This window comes from Coregonus lavaretus (genome assembly GCF_964263955.1).
Source record: "Coregonus lavaretus genome assembly, chromosome: 31".
NCBI lineage: Eukaryota > Metazoa > Chordata > Actinopteri > Salmoniformes > Salmonidae > Coregonus > Coregonus lavaretus.
In genome coordinates, this window is record NC_140018.1 from 35,843,975 (window position 1) to 35,859,732 (window position 15,758).

At 44.5% G+C, this 15,758-nt stretch overlaps 1 protein-coding gene across 1 annotated transcript in view; it reads right to left on the bottom strand.

Annotated features, from left to right (window-relative positions):
• The window catches only part of LOC311106630 (rho-associated protein kinase 2-like), an 83,411-nt gene that overhangs the window by 34,869 nt on the left and 32,784 nt on the right, over positions 1-15,758 (bottom strand). The window contains exons 6-13 of the mRNA XM_084149018.1: positions 15,271-15,415; positions 14,789-14,927; positions 12,216-12,307; positions 7,571-7,730; positions 6,888-6,981; positions 1,423-1,511; positions 1,298-1,346; positions 1,082-1,217 (exon numbers count right to left, since the gene is read on the bottom strand). Of these exons, the coding sequence (XP_084005144.1) occupies positions 1,082-1,217; positions 1,298-1,346; positions 1,423-1,511; positions 6,888-6,981; positions 7,571-7,730; positions 12,216-12,307; positions 14,789-14,927; positions 15,271-15,415 (904 nt within the window). The remainder of the gene's footprint in view (positions 1-1,081; positions 1,218-1,297; positions 1,347-1,422; positions 1,512-6,887; positions 6,982-7,570; positions 7,731-12,215; positions 12,308-14,788; positions 14,928-15,270; positions 15,416-15,758) is intronic.

A 15,758-nucleotide genomic window follows, 5' to 3' on the forward strand; every position in this document is an offset into this window, starting at 1 on the left:
TTGTCTGGATTATGTACACCTGTTGTCGTTTAGCGTCATTAGTGTCCTATAAGTTCTCGTTGTGTTTGTCAGGTGTTGTGTGTGATTGTTTTCGCTGTCGTGTTGGTGCGCTACTGTTTACAGTGCGCTATTGTAGCTTGCCTCCTTTGTGTAGGAGAGTATTGTTCGCACATGTTTAGTGCGCCCTTTTGTTTACGCCTGTGTGCGCATTTTCTCGCCTCCGGGCTGTTGGATCGTGTTTTGAGTGTGCATTACTAAAGTCTTTTGGACTTATCTTCTGCGTCCTGCGCCTGATTCCCACACCACACCCACCTACAGCACCCGATGACAACTACACTGAATCACCCATCATTGTTAAGCCCATTTCATAGAGAATGTTAGAAACGGGACTATAAAGTAACTTACTATGAAGAGATGGTGATTGGGTCAAAATAGGCATTTGGCGATTGGTAGACTAAATTCATTGTACTTGTCTTTAACTGCGATTTCTCTAAAGTCAGACTCTTCCCACACGCCAACACATTTTTCTCAGCTTCTGAAGAATCTACATACACCACAGTTTGTGTAGTTATCCTTAGATATATTCTCCAGACTTACTCAGAGGGAATTGTTCATAATATGTTGTCAAATTTTTATTCTAGTTAACATTTTCTTAAAAGAATTTGCCAAAAATGCCTTTAGACTTTCACAGATAGAAAGATGAAAAAAGTATTTATCCATAATCTCTTCAGAATAAGTCTGGTCCTGGAGTGTCTAAACATAATGAAATCAAAATATTTAGGCTGACAACATCCAGTGTCCATAAATTTTTTTTTACGTGAAATGCAAATATCTGCATATTTAATGAGGTGCCTGGCCTTAAAGCCAATAGGTATAATGCTTGATTTGTTATAAGCATGCACAAGCCCTTGTTATTGTATCTGTGAAGGAATGTTAAAATTACACAAATGCAAGTAATAGTCAGGATCACTGTAAAGTGATAATACAATATGAGCCGGTCATACATGCTTATGACAAGTCTTACAATGCATTATAAGCTCATTACAAACTCATTATAATCAGTATACTGGGCTTAGCTTACACTCGTTCTCCAGGCTGCGTTTCCTGTCTGCCTCCATCTCCACCCTGCGGAGGTTCTCAGCACTCTGGTGCTGCAGCAGGGCCCTCTCTCTCTCCAGCTGCCTCAGAGAAGACTCCACTCTCTGCCTGCTGCTCATCTACAGGGACAGGGAAGTGTGTGATGTGCATAGTCAAAACATTACTGACCATTAACTCTATTGTACATTGCTGGTCTCACCTCCTCGTCGAGTTCTTTGACCAGCTTCTCTAGACGACTAGTGGTAGTCCTGGGGAGAGAGGAGCATGTGTGAATGTGTGTGTGGTGTGTGTGCCTGTGTGTGTGTGTTCTGAGGTGAGCCGTACTTGCACTTGTGCTCCAGGTCGTCTTTGGCCTGCATCTCATGGTTGAGCTGCTCCTCCAGACAATGGAGCTTCTTTTGTAGCTGATCTGACTAAAGAGGAGAGGGAGGGAGAGATAACAAGCTCACCAGATGCACACAGATATCAATATGTCTGTCAGACAGAATTATATATTGTCTGTATGAGAGTTTTATATTTTCTGAGAGTTCTAGTTTGTCTGTCAGATAGTTCTATTGTGTCTGTCTTTCTGACAAAAAGTGACAATTTCATGCAGCACATATCGGCAGATTTAAGACCAATGAAAATAAGGTCTTAGCGGTAACGCGGTTGGTAACGGCATGGATTTTATTAGCGGAAGTGCAACCTATCCAGCTGTGATCCACAATGCCCTTATGCTCATGGAACAAGAGAGGAGATGTGCTTTTTGTGCCGGTAACACTCGTATTAATAAACTTAAAAACCAAATGTTTTTTTCCATTTGGTTTCATTTCATTAAAAACCAAGCAAATAGCCTCCCCTTGATGAAGGCTGTTTTATTGTCTTGCCCAATGCGTTCACCAAGTAGCCAAGTCTATCAATAAAGGATTTGACTCGTGAGACTGCTTTGAAATAAATCTTAAATCACCAAAGCTTTATTAAAAGATCAAGTTTGGGAGCAGCAAAACAGTTAGCGAACATCCCTTTTGTTCTTTGTATTGTGAAGGCCTACATTATTTTAGCCAGCTCCTGTTTTGGACGTGTGTAAAAACCCTTCCACGTAGGCTACCTGTGTTCATATGCCCATCATGAAACGGAAAGATGAGAGGATGCTGGTGACCCTTGTTTAGAACTTATTTTCCTATAACAATTGCTTGTCCGTTTCATATGATAAAAAACCAAGCCCTCTGTAGGCTACCCTAGGCCTATAGGCTATAACGAAGACGGGTTCAACAGCAATCCTTTGCGTCTTTTTTATCCTGTCAATGTTATGACATCATGCTTCTGACCCCAAGCTATTTAGAAACACTGTTGTTGTTAAAAAAAATAAGAAATTGCTCGTTTTTAGTTTTTTTTTTTTTTACAACTTGTTAGAATTATTCACCGTTCTGGCTTTATGAAAATGTCTAGCTCACATGCAATTGAATTTAGGAGCCGTCTCCTGTTACAGGAGTGGGTCGCAGTTCCGGAGCAACCCACCAGGTGTCAACCTCCGACAACCATAGGCACCTCCTCACTCACAGTCGGGACTAATTATCTGCTTATTGTTGTCACCTGTGGCTATCTGATTCACCTGTGTATTTATGGCCTCACATCCCTGTGTTCCCTTGGTCAGTTTTCTCTGCTGGTTCCTTGATGTCAAGCAGTACGTATCAGTGTCGGATCACATGACGGAGTTACAGGTACTCGAGAAGTGTTCTCCCTGTGTCATTGTATTTTTCCAGTCAGAGTTAGTATTTCGTATTGTTTGTTGTCAGCCTGTTTTTTGGAGACCTATGTGCTCCTCATTTGTTTTCATGTATAGTCCGTTTTTTTTGTATCCTGGCTTTTGGACCACCAGTAAATATCCTTGTTTCACCATCCTTGCCTACTGCCTACTGTCTATCCTGCACCGCACCTGGGTCACACCTCACACCAACCCTTACAGTCTCCTATTTTGGAGAAGTGTGAATGCGATCTGTAAGATGGTTCCATTATGTTTATAAAACATTACATTTGGGAACAAAATGTTGCTTAGGTTACTGCGGCCCCTCATAATGGGTTCAGATTTTTTGTGGCCCCCACCCCAATCAATGTTGCCCATCCCTGCTGTAGACTATTTAACAAACTAGGCTATAATGGACTAACATTACAATTGGAGTTGATGACAACGCAATACATAAAAGACCGTAAATACACAACTTGGAGAAACCACATATTTAGTCATGGAACATGTTCTGATCGGCCAGTGAGGGGTCAAGCCTCCAATTTATTTTTTCATCAAAACCTAGCCCTTTCGCGCCACCACCAGCAACTGCGGCCATAGTTCCCGCAATGAAAATAGTGAAAATATTTCTGACACAGCCCTGGACCTATAGTACTACCGCCAGCGCTAATATTTACCATTGCGTTAAGTTTGTTAACATAGTGCCCTGAGAGTTCTTGTTTGTCTGTCTGCCTGAGAGTTCTATTTTGTCTATCTGTAGGAGTTCCATTTTGTCTGTCTGAGTTCCATTTCTTCTTTCTGAGAGTTCTATTTTGTATGACAGTTCTATTTCTTCTGTCTGAAAGTTATATTTTGTTTATCTGAGTTATATTTCTTATTTAAAAAAAATATATTACTTTTATTTGGCAGGGACAATGTACAACAAAAACATAAGTCTCAGAGCACTGAGAAAACATGTCGCACCAGATTTTGCTAATAGCCAATTTCCATCTGTAGTCCCTAAAACATCTAGACACAGGTGATCATCTAGACATGGAAAAATAATATACAAAAACATACATACATCATACAGTAAACAAAACCCACAGAGATCAGGACATCAAAACATTACACATAGAAACACATTGCTATCGGATAAACAATGGTAATATACCTATTAATAAAAAGGAAATATTGTACATAGCCCAGTTATTGCACATATTGAAATTAAACCTGTATATTTACTCATGTGTCTTCTGTTGCATTAAACGTCAGTATGGCGTTTTAAGTTGTGCATGACTGATTGGATAATCTCAGTCGAGAAGGCTTGGACGCTGCCACATGTTTTCAGAGCAGAGGGTAGGCCATTCCATTTCTTAGCTGCTCTGAATGAGAAGGCCGATTGTGCAAAGGTGGTGGACCGTTTGGGGATGCTACAGTCCCCCAGGTGGAGGTTCTTGTTACCCTGCTATTTTGCTCAGAGCAGAGGTTTACAAAGACCCTCAGGGGTGGAGGTGCTAGATTGTGAGTTGTCTTGTAAACCAGGCAGATGATGGAGAAAAAGAATGAAGTTGTAAAAACTAAACAGGTTGAACTTGGTGATTATATTGCAGTGGTAGTAGTAACGTGTTATTTTGTCTAAGATTTTCTGTGCTTCTTTGTAGAGTGATTTGAGAGGTTTCAGGGATGTCTCACATGCTTGTGACCAGCTGGTGATGAAGTAGGAGAGATGGGGAGAAAACCAAAGCATACAAACATATTCTGGAAGCCTCGATGGAGAGAGTTTCTGATTAACCGGAAATTGGCGAGGCTGTATTTGATTGTGTTGGTCATTTTTTAATATGTTTTTTTAAGTTGAGGGTGGGCTCAAGGATTATGCCGAGGTATTGAATTCTGAGACAGTTTTGATCTTTTGGTCATATATAAGGATGTCGGGGTAGACCTGCTGCTTTTGATTGATGGAGAAATACATGGCCACTGTTTTCCACACATTTAGGGTGAGACAGGAGTCATTGAGCCATTGTGAAACATTCTCCATAACTGACGTTAACTTAGAAGCCACTTGCTCAGCACTCTTTCAATGGATGTAGATGACGTGTCGTCAGCGTACATTTGGATCTCCACTCTCTGGCATACAGAAGGAAGATCATTGATATATAGGCTGAACCACAGTCAAAAGCATTTTGGGAGAGGTTGAAACTGGAGATTTTGAGAGAAGGACTTTATGGTTGACGGTAACAACATGCTACCTCTGAGTGGTTCACCCTAAACCCAAGCTGCATGGGGTGAAGAGGGACATATCCTGTATTCAGGTGTGCTGTGAGCTGTTCCTACAACTTTTTCAGCAACCTTAGAGATGACAGGGAGTATACTGATAGGCATGTTGTTGCTCACTTCCTGCTGGTCTCCAGATTTATGTACAGGGGTCAAGATGGCAGTCTTCCATGCTTTTGGGAATACATTTTCTTGCATTGATAACTTGACTATCTGGGTAATTGGGGTGGTTAGGCTGTCACTGTATCTTTTTAGAAATACAATATCAAGACCATACACATCCTTTGCTTTAGAGTTTGAGTGAGGAGAGGACTCTCTTGACCGTTTCCTTACTAGTGGACTCTAAATAAATAAAAAAAACGGTATGGCTGTCATTGCTGGGGATAATGGACAGGTCTCTTGGGGTGAACTTTTGGCCCAGCTCTAGGACTGAGTCAATTAAATAGTCATTAAAGGTGGTTGCAATGACCGAGCTGTTGTCCTGAAGCCATTGATTTTCAGTTGTAGTTCACCAGACTTGGCATGACCTTTCCCAGTGAGTTTGTTAATGTTTTTCCAAATGACCTTGATGTTCCCTTTTGCTTCATTGATGATATTGAGAAAGACATTGGCTTTGACTTTCCTGAGACTCATTGTCACTTTGTTTCTCAGTCCTTTATAGATGAGTTGGTCAATGTGGTCCCGTGTGGCTCAGTTGGTAGAACATGGCGCTTGCAACGCCAGGGTTGTGAATTCGATTCCCACAGAGGACCAGTACGGAGAAGAGAAAAAAAAGTATGAAATGTATGCACTGACTACTGTAAGTCGCTCTGGATAAGAGCGTCTGCTAAATGACTAAAATGTAAAACATAACATCTAGGGCAGATTTTAGAGACTGTTTCGGAGCAGCATCTCGCTTCTTCATAAGTTGCCATAGAGTATCTTCGAATCAGGGTAGGCCTTGTTTTTTGTTGGGTTTGCGAGGCACCTGTTTAGTGAACTCAGGACCAGCTCCAGGCATAAGCGACATAAGCGGTCGCTGAGGGTCCCAGGCCTGTTGAGAGGACTGTTGAGAGTTAGAATAGTAGAATACACAAGGTGCAAGAGCGAAATTTGGTTGCGCATCAGGAATTTTTCTCTTGTTATGTCAGTCACTGACAGTCACTCAATTAGTCATGTCAGCTAATAATATTTTGATTGGTAAGTTAGTCTAGCCAGCTATTTAAACTTGTAGTAATCATGGCCGAATACCGAACGGTCCCGCAGGGCACGTGCACAGGGGCCCTGACCTCCAGGGGGTCCACATTGATTTTGTTAGTCACCTTCACTCAGATATAATTAACATGGCATAAGTCATGGCAAAATGTGTAGAATTTCAGGAAATTAGCTTCAAAACTGAAAAATATTGTCTCCACCTCATGGCAAAATGGGTAGAATTACAGGAAATTAGTTGTAAAACAAAAAAATCTCTGCCGCATGGCCAAATGAATAGAATTGCATTAAATTTGTTATGAAATTGAAACATTTTCTCTCCACCCCATGGAAAAAAGTGTAGGGAGGGGCAACCAAATCTCGCTTCGGTCCCCCAAAAGGTTAGAGTGAACTTGGTTGTATTTGGGCCATCTGAGTAGGTCTATCTGAGTGTTCTATTCCATTGGTCTGTCTTGAGAGCTACTACATTGCACCGAACATTTCAATATTGAATTTGTACTCAAATGTCAGTCTTGTCCCTTCTGAGCACACATCTTCCCTTTTGCTCCCAGCTGTGTTTTAAAAACATACAAACAAACCCACAAATGCATGCATGTATGTACGCAACAATGTAACAACCTACCTCTCCTTTGACGCTGTCCTCTTTTTCCTCAGAGATCTCCATACAGTCTTTTGAGTCCTCCACAGAGATCCCTTTATTCCCACCTCTCAGCAGCCTGTTAGAGAAGGAGAAGAAGCGAGGGAGAGGGAGGAGCGAGGTCTTTAAACTGGCTTTACCTGAGGTGCCCTGCCAGCCATGCCAACCTCCATGCCAACCTTCCTCACCCTCGGCGTACCCAAGCCCGCATCCCGCCCCATAACACATCCTGCGCAATCAAGAATCCACCGACCTCAGACTGCAGCTCTACAATTCCCATTCACTGATCATGATCCTTAGCCTAGACGATTTACTAAAAGGGCTATTGGAACAAGCAGGCAGTGTAAAGTAGGAACAGACACGGCATGTACGATTGGCTTAAAACAGTGTTACAGTTCTACATGTGTAAAACACACAACTCTCTACCTTCTATCTTTGACTCTCCCCCCCCCACAGTACAGAGAGCCTTACAAAAATACTGTTTGCTAACACGAAAACCCCCTTAAAACATACAGCAGACACATTCCAATTAAAATTTAGAAAACCAATCCAGATTCCTAGATAATTGGCCCGCTTGAAGCTAAATATAACCCTAACATGAATGTACACAGACACTGTATAGACACTAAACTTAACTCTTAGAATAGATAGAAACCAATTAGTCTTACTGGTCTTCCTTGAAGTAGGTGAAGCCCACGAATGGCAGCTGGTTGCCCACAAAGGCCCTTGGTGTGGGAAAGGTCTCCACATCGCCTTTGTCATCCTCAATCTCATCAAAATGACTGGTGTCTATGTCACTGCTCAGCTCTGGCACTACTGGGGCCACGGCTGAACGAGGAAGAGAGAGAGGAAGGCAGAGAAGAAGCGGAAGAAGCAGAGAGGGGGAGATGGGGCAGAGAGGGAGAGAGGCAGAGTGAGAGAGAGAGCAGAGAGATGCAGTCATAAAGAAGCAGAGTGTGTGTGTGAGAGAGAGAGAGAGAGGGCAGAAAATGGGTGGAAATAGTGTGGGTTTGGATAGAGAAAGGAGAGGGAGACGTAGCTGATTAAAATATGTCTAAAATCAACCAACTCAGCTCAAAATTGGTGTCAATCAAGAGACACTAACACAGAGCTAACCGTCGGCTCCTCCGATTCTCAATTAGTGTGTGATTATTTTCACAGTATAGTTTTCTAAGTGTGTATAGAATGTGTGAGTGTGTGTGAGTGTAGTATACCAAACGAAACTGGGCATAGGAGGTAGAAGAGAGCGAGCTGGCGAGGGGCGGACGCCAGACCCGCCACTCCTCTCTCCCCCTACAGTACCCGCTTTGTGTCCCAACACACACTGTTGCCTTTCACACATTTAGCCTAAACACACTCCAGGAGAGATATAACTAACTCCCCTTCCTCTGCTGCACTTTTAAAGGCCCCCGGCTGCAGAGCAGGCGGACAGAAATAAATTAAAGGGCCAGGAGGCGAAAGCTGAAAAACTAAGCCTGCTCTGCAGGAAACTAAGCCGCCATGTTGAATCCTCTTTCTTCAACAGGATCTATTCTGGCTCCAGGCAAAGAGAACCAAGTTTAAGACAGACCCTCAAGTAGGGAGAGATCAAGAGATGGACGGATGAAAGACAGGAGAGAAAGATAAATGGATACAGAGAGGGAGTGATAAAAGAGAGGGAACGAAAGAAAGAAAAAAGAGAGTTGTGCGGTGAGACTGGAGAGAGAGACGCTGCTCCAGCTCTGCGGAGGCCAATTATGGCGCTGCTTTCCCAGCATGCTCTCTGATAGCGGGTAGGCTAATGACAGGCAGAGAGAGATGCCGCTCCAGCTCTGCGGAGGCCAATTACGGCGCTGCTTTCCCAGCATGCGCTCTGATAGTGGGTAGGCTAATGACAGGCAGCTGTGGCCACAGTGAGAGTGGAGAGAGGAGGGAGTGACCGTACCTCAAATCTGATCTGGGGCCTGGTGCAGCGGTTCTGGGGCACCCCCTCTCATTATCCCAATCCAACCCGCCCCTAGAGTGGCTACCGACACCCTCTCCACCCCTTCCCTTCCTCCACCTCCCCCTCAATCATGCCATCACATGGCGTACCATGTGGGCCCTGGTCAAAAGGGAATGGGGTGCCCTTTAGGATGCAGACCCAGACTTCCATATCTGAGAGCTTTATGGCTTTATTTCACGCAACAGTCAGGAAGAGGGATGCTTTAACCTACTAGCCAATGAGCAGACTAGAGAGAGGGAGGCTGCATTCCAAATCTCTACCCTTCTCCCTAAGTGTGCACTTGCACACTTTCTCCCATAGATTTGACAACTGTGGAAACTCCCCCCAGCCAATGCTTCAACCCATCATTCACTTTTAAACCCATAACGGACAATGTGCAAGTGCACACGTCTGGAAAAGGGTGCAGAATGGGGACGCACCACAAACTAGAGAGTGGGGAGCTCAATAGGAGAACTGATGACTGTGATATGTGCTATGGATGTTGCAACGATGGGTTGAATGGAGATCTAAGGATGAGACACGTACACAGTTGGGTTCAAAACGCACACATACTAGAGTTCGCAAAGGATGAGACACACAGTGGGGTTCGGTAAGGAGGAAAAACACACTCATGCACAGGCGCACACACCGGCATACACACACAGTGGGGTTCAGTAGTGCAGTAATGACTCCTTCTGGTTTAGTGTTACAGACTGCCTTGGCAGGAGTTACAGTACGTCTCTGCCTTAATCAGAGCCAGGTGAAACTCCTTCCTTCCTTCCTTCCTCATTCCCCTGGTGACTTTACTGATCTGGCAGCAGTGGATAACTGCAAGCAGCGTTTCCACCATTTGTGTGTGTGCACGTGATCCCACCAAAGTACTTTCAGTAGATTCCTGTCACATTATATCAAAATCAGTGAGGATGGAAGGATGGAGGAGCCCATGTTATTCGATCCCTCCTTGTATCTCCGAATAAAATGGCAAACAAGTACAGTCGTGGTCAAAAGTTTTGAGAATGACACAAGTATTGGTCTTCAAAGTTTGCTGCTTCAGTGTTTTTAGATATTTTTGTCAGATGTTACAATGGTATACTGAAGTATAATTACAAGCATTCCGTAAGTGTCAAACGCTTTTGTTGACAATTACATTCAGTTTATGCAAAAAGTCAATATTTGCAGTGTTGACCCTTCTTTTTCAAGACCTCTGCAATCCGCCCTGGCATGCTATCAATTAACTTCTGGGCCACATCCTGACTGATGGCAGCCCATTCTTGCATAATCAACGCTTGGAGTTTGTCAGAATTTGTGGGGTTTTGTTTGTCCACCCGCCTCTTGAGGATCGACCACAAGTTCTCAATGGGATTCTTGATGTTTTGTTCCCCGAGCCACTTAGTTATCACTTTTGCCTTATGGCAAGGTGCTCCATCATGCTGGAAAGGCATTGTTCGTCACCAAACTGTTCTTGGATGGTTGGGAGAAGTTGCTCTCGGAGGATGTTTTGGTACCATTCATTATTCATGGCTGTGTTCTTAGGCAAAATTGTGAGTGAGCCCACTCCCTTGGCTGAGAAGCAACCCCACACATGAATGGTCTCAGGATGCTTTACTGTTGGCATGACACAGGACTGATGGTAGCGCTCACCTTGCCTTCTCCGGACAAGCTTTTTTCTGGATGCCCCAACAATCGGAAAGGGGATTCATCAGAGAAAATGACTTTACCCCAGTCCTCAGCAGTCCAATCCCTGTACCTTTTGCAGAATATCAGAGATGTGGCTTCCTCGCTGCCCTTCTTGACACCAGGCCATCCTTCAAAAGTCTTCGCCTCACTGTGCGTGAAGATGCACTCACACCTGCCTGCTGCCATTCCTGAGCAAGCTCTGCACTGGTGGTGCCTCGATCCCGCAGCTGAATCAACTTTAGGAGACGGTCCTGGCGCTTGCTGGACTTTCTTGGGCGCCCTGAAGCCTTCTTCCCAACAATTGAACCTCTCTCCTTGAAGTTCTTGATGATCCGATAAATGGTTGATTTAGGTGCAATCTTACTAGCAGCAATATCATTGCTTGTGAAGCCCTTTTTGTGCAAAGCAATGATGACGGCACGTGTTTCCTTGCAGGTAACCATGGTTAACAGCGGAATAACAATGATTTCAAGCACCACCCTCCTTTTTAAAGCTTCCAGTCTGTTATTATAACTCAATCAGCATGACAGAGTGATCTCCAGCCCTGTCCTCGTCAACACTCTCACCTGCGTTAACGAGAGAATCACTGACATGATGTCAGCTGGTCCTTTTGTGGCAGGGCTGAAATGCAGTGGAAATGTTTTTGGGGGATTAAGTTCATATTCATGGCAAAGAGGGACTTTGCAATTCATTGCAATTCATCTGATTACTCTTCATAACATTATATGCAAATTGGCATCATAAAAACTGAGGCAGCAGACTTCTTGAAAATTAATATTTGTGTCATTCTCAAAACTTTGGACCACGACTGTACATACTACTGACAAAGCATTCATGTCTGTACATCTTTACGCAGGGCAATGGTCTAATCATTTACATTTACGTCATTTAGCAGACGCTCTTATCCAGAGCGACTTACAGTTAGTGAGTGCATACATTATTTTTATATTTTTCATACTGGCCCCCCATGGGAATCGAACCCACAACCCTGGCGTTGCAAACGCCATGCTCTACCAACTGAGCTACTTCCCTGCCGGCCATTCCCTCCCCTACCCTGGACGACGCTGGGCCAATTGTGCGCCACCCCATGGGTCTCCCGGTCGCGGCTGGCTACGACAGAGCCTGGATTCGAACCAGGATCTCTACTGGCACATCTAGCACTGCGATGCAGTGCCTTAGACCACTGCGCCATTAGTAATTAGTGATTAATAATAGTTCATTCACAGCTGAGCTCTGCCTTCTGATAACTGTATGTATCAAGAGCAAGAGTGCTGATTTTAGGATCAGTTTAGCCTTTTAGATCACAATAAATACGATCAGATGGACAGCAGGAAAGACCTGATCCTAGATCAGCACTCCTTCTTTGACACGCTTGATACAGTACATACAGCCCCTGATCATGCAGGGTTGCTGTGCTGCAGTGCTGATGATAGCCATGTGACTTCTCTACTACATTTTTGCTGATAGAGCAAAGAGAGTAAAGTGGAGGCTAATGCTTCATGGCCCCATTCATGGGAATGAACTGTGGTATGTAGTTTAAAATCATGAAAATGGGAAGTTGGGTGACATAGGCAGATACACAGGCACACACAGACAGGCATACATGGGCACGCATGCCCACACACTGTATGACTGAACACACACACACTGTATGACTGGGGACACACACTTACTCTCTCGGATGGTGTCGAAGGTCCACTGGTCATTCCTGAAGAAGGGGTGTCTCTTGATCTCCTCCACGCCGTTCCTCCCCAGACGCACCTCCCTGTACATAGCCAATGGGACGGCGCGGTCAGAGAGTGGTCACTCACTCAAACGTGCAACTCGACCACAACCTGAACACAATGCAAAGCACCACTTTCCTCCACACAGTTGGAGTGACCGCAAGCCCGCTAGGCACTGACCACAGTCCACTGGACCGCCTCATAACCACTGCAGCACTCAGTAGAACCAGAGTCTAACTGCAGCCAGTAGGAGTAGTGATACTGAGAGAATATAGATCCAGTAAGTTGCTGATATAGAGATAGATAAAGCCACACAGGAGCAAAATAGGGTAGTGAGGCAATTACTGACACACAACTCTACTTCCCTCCCTCCTTCCTCCACTCCTCCCCTCTTTCTCTCTCTCTCCTCCCTCCTTATCTGCCACAGGGTGCAGGGTACAGAGGGGTGCGGCAGTTTGGGCTGCCACGTGTGGGACATTCCAGCCTCAGCCATGAGAGAGAGAGAGAGAGAGAACAAAACAGGGAGGGACCGGATTAAGTAATCGATGAATGAGAGAGTGAGTGAATTGGTGAGTAAGTCAGTAAACAACATAATGTGTTGAGCGTGAATAAATGGGTGAATGAGTGCATGAGACAGTGTGTAGGGAGTGTGTGTGTGAATGCCAGTGTAATAAGTGAGAGAAAAAATAAACCGAGGGAAGGGGAGTAGAAAGCAGGCGTTGTGCGGCAGCAGAAAGGCCCCAGGGGGGCAGGGAGCTGCTAATGTCAACAGGAAGTGGGCTCCACCTGGGGGCTGACTGGTTGGGCTGAGCTGGGTCCTCACGTTTCAATGCTCTTAGTTGTTGCGGAAATTGACCCACTATGCTGTCTACCTTTAGCTAATTTACCGCCTGGTGATGTCATCAAAACTCCATCCCACCAAAACAGTATTTTCAATCAGCTCTAACACTAAAAGGGCATTATCATAAATGTCACAGTATTATTCCAACCTCATAGTGTGTAAATATATACACTGAACAAAAATACAAACGCAACATGAAACAATTTTTAGGATTTTACTGAGTTACAGTTCATATAAGGAAATCAGTCAATTTAAATACATTCATTAGGCCCAATCTATAGATTGCACATGACTGGGAATACAGATATGAAAAATGTATGCACTCACTAACTGTAAGTCGCTCTGGATAAGAGCGTCTGCTAAATGACTAAAATGTAAATGTAAAAGAAATATGCATCTGTCGGTCACAGATACCTTAAAGAAAAGGTAGGAGCGTGGATCAGAAAATGAGTCAGTATTTGGTGTGACCACCATTGGCCTCATGCAGCACGACAGGCTGTTGATTGTGGCCTGTGGAATGTTGTCACACTCCTCTTCAATGGCTGTGCGAAGTTGCTGGAAATTGGCGGGAACTGGAACACGCTGTCGTACACATCGATCCAGAGCATCCCAAACATTCAATGGGTGACATGTCTGGTGAGCATGCAGGCCATCGAAGAACTGGCACATTTTCAGCTTCCAGGAATTGTGTACAGATCCTTGAGACATGGGGTCGTGCATTATTATGTTGAAACATGAGGTGATGGCGGCAGATGAATGGCATGACAATGGGCCTCAGGATCTCGTCACGGTATGTCTGTGCATTCAAATTGCCATCGATAAAATGCAATTGTGTTCGTTGTCCGCCGAACTGCAGTCATGTCAAGACCCTGGTAAGGACGACGAGTACGCAGATGAGATTCCCTGAGACTGTTTTTGACAAGTTTGTGCAGAAATTCTTCGGTTGTGCAAACCCACAGTTTCAGTAGCTGTCCGCGTGGCTGGTCTCAGACGATCCCGCAGGTGAAGAAGCTGGATGTGGAGGTCCTGGGCTGGCGTGGTTACACGTGGTCTGCGGTTGTGTGGCCGGTTGGACGTACTGCCAAATTCGCTAAAACGACGTTGGAAGCGGCTTATGGTAGAGAAATTAACATTCAATTCTCTGGCAACAACTCTGGAGGACATTCCTGTAGTCAGCATGCCAATTGCACGCTCCCTCAAACCTTGAGACATTTGTGGCATTGTGTTACAAAACCGCACATTTTAGTGGCCTTTTATTGTCCCCAGCACAAGGTGCACCTGTGTAATGGTCATGCTGTTTAAAAAGCTTCTTGATATGCCACATCTGTCAGGTGGATAGATTATCTTGGAACAGGAGAAATGCTCACTAACAGGGATGTAAACAAATTTGTGCACAACATTTTAGATAAATAAGCTTTTTGTGCGTAGGAACATTTCTGGCACCTTTTATTTCAGCTCATGAAACCAAACTCATGGGACCAACACTTTACATGTTGCGTTCATATTTTTGTTCAGTATATAAAAAAACTGGAACATCTAGCTTTTGTTTGCACTGTGCCTTTAAAGGGCAGTAACAGCCTCCACAGGAAAGTGTGAAAAGTGAGGGGTCACAATTTGAAGGAGCCGAGAGGTCACAGAGGTCATGGGGTTGTGTTTCATAGGTCAGAGGTCACACACATACCTGTCAGACAGGAAGGCACAGATGAGGTCCTTGGCATCGTTGGACATCTGCACGTCGTCTGGGAAGTTAAGGTTATTCTTGTGATCCATGATCTTCCCGTACGTTCCTACTAGTGACTCAGCATAAAATGGGGTGTCACCTAAAAAGAGAGGTGAAATTTAAATAACAATGATTGGGTTTATTTTACGCTTTACAGGTGGGAGGTTAAGCTGGCTTCAATACACACTAATAGATTAGTAGTGTGACTAACTGGGTTCGAATCTGTGTCTAGTGCACACCACAAGACTGTGTTAGCCCGCTGAGCTAAAGCCAAGTATTGAGGTCTCTGGCAAACTATGTTTGATATTGTAGCTTAACGCCAATCCAAATCAAATGACAAAACTAAGCTTATCAACTTTTTCAAGCCAATGGTCTGCCTAAATCAGACCCTCAACCCCATTCTGATTCAGGATCAGTGAATTGGGGCAGACAAACTCACTCACCGACCAGCATCTCAAAGATGAAGACCCCCACGGACCACCAGTCACACTCGCGGCCATAGTAGCCGTCGCCCCCCTGAGACTTGAGCACCTCGGGGGAGATGTAGTCCGGAGTACCCACCGCTGTGTCACAGTGGACCATGCCTGTCTGGAATCAGACAGACGGACAAAGATGCAGGCGGGGAGGCAGACAGGCAGGTGGGGAGACAGGCAGACAGAGATAGAGACTGAGACGTAGTTAAAGCAGGTAACCTTAAGTGAAAGCTATTGGGACGGAGTGGCTAACACAGAATACAGATAGAATCCTTAATTGAAACCATAACAAAGGGTCACCCCGCCTCTCTTTAGGTAAAAAGTTGAGGGATGGGCCTGGAGAAATGTAACCACTCTCAAGTTCATAGAAAGAGCTATAGAAATTCTAGTTTTAACCATGTTTTGAGGATGATATACAGTGTTTGTTTACATTCATATTGTCTACAAACAAGCTTATA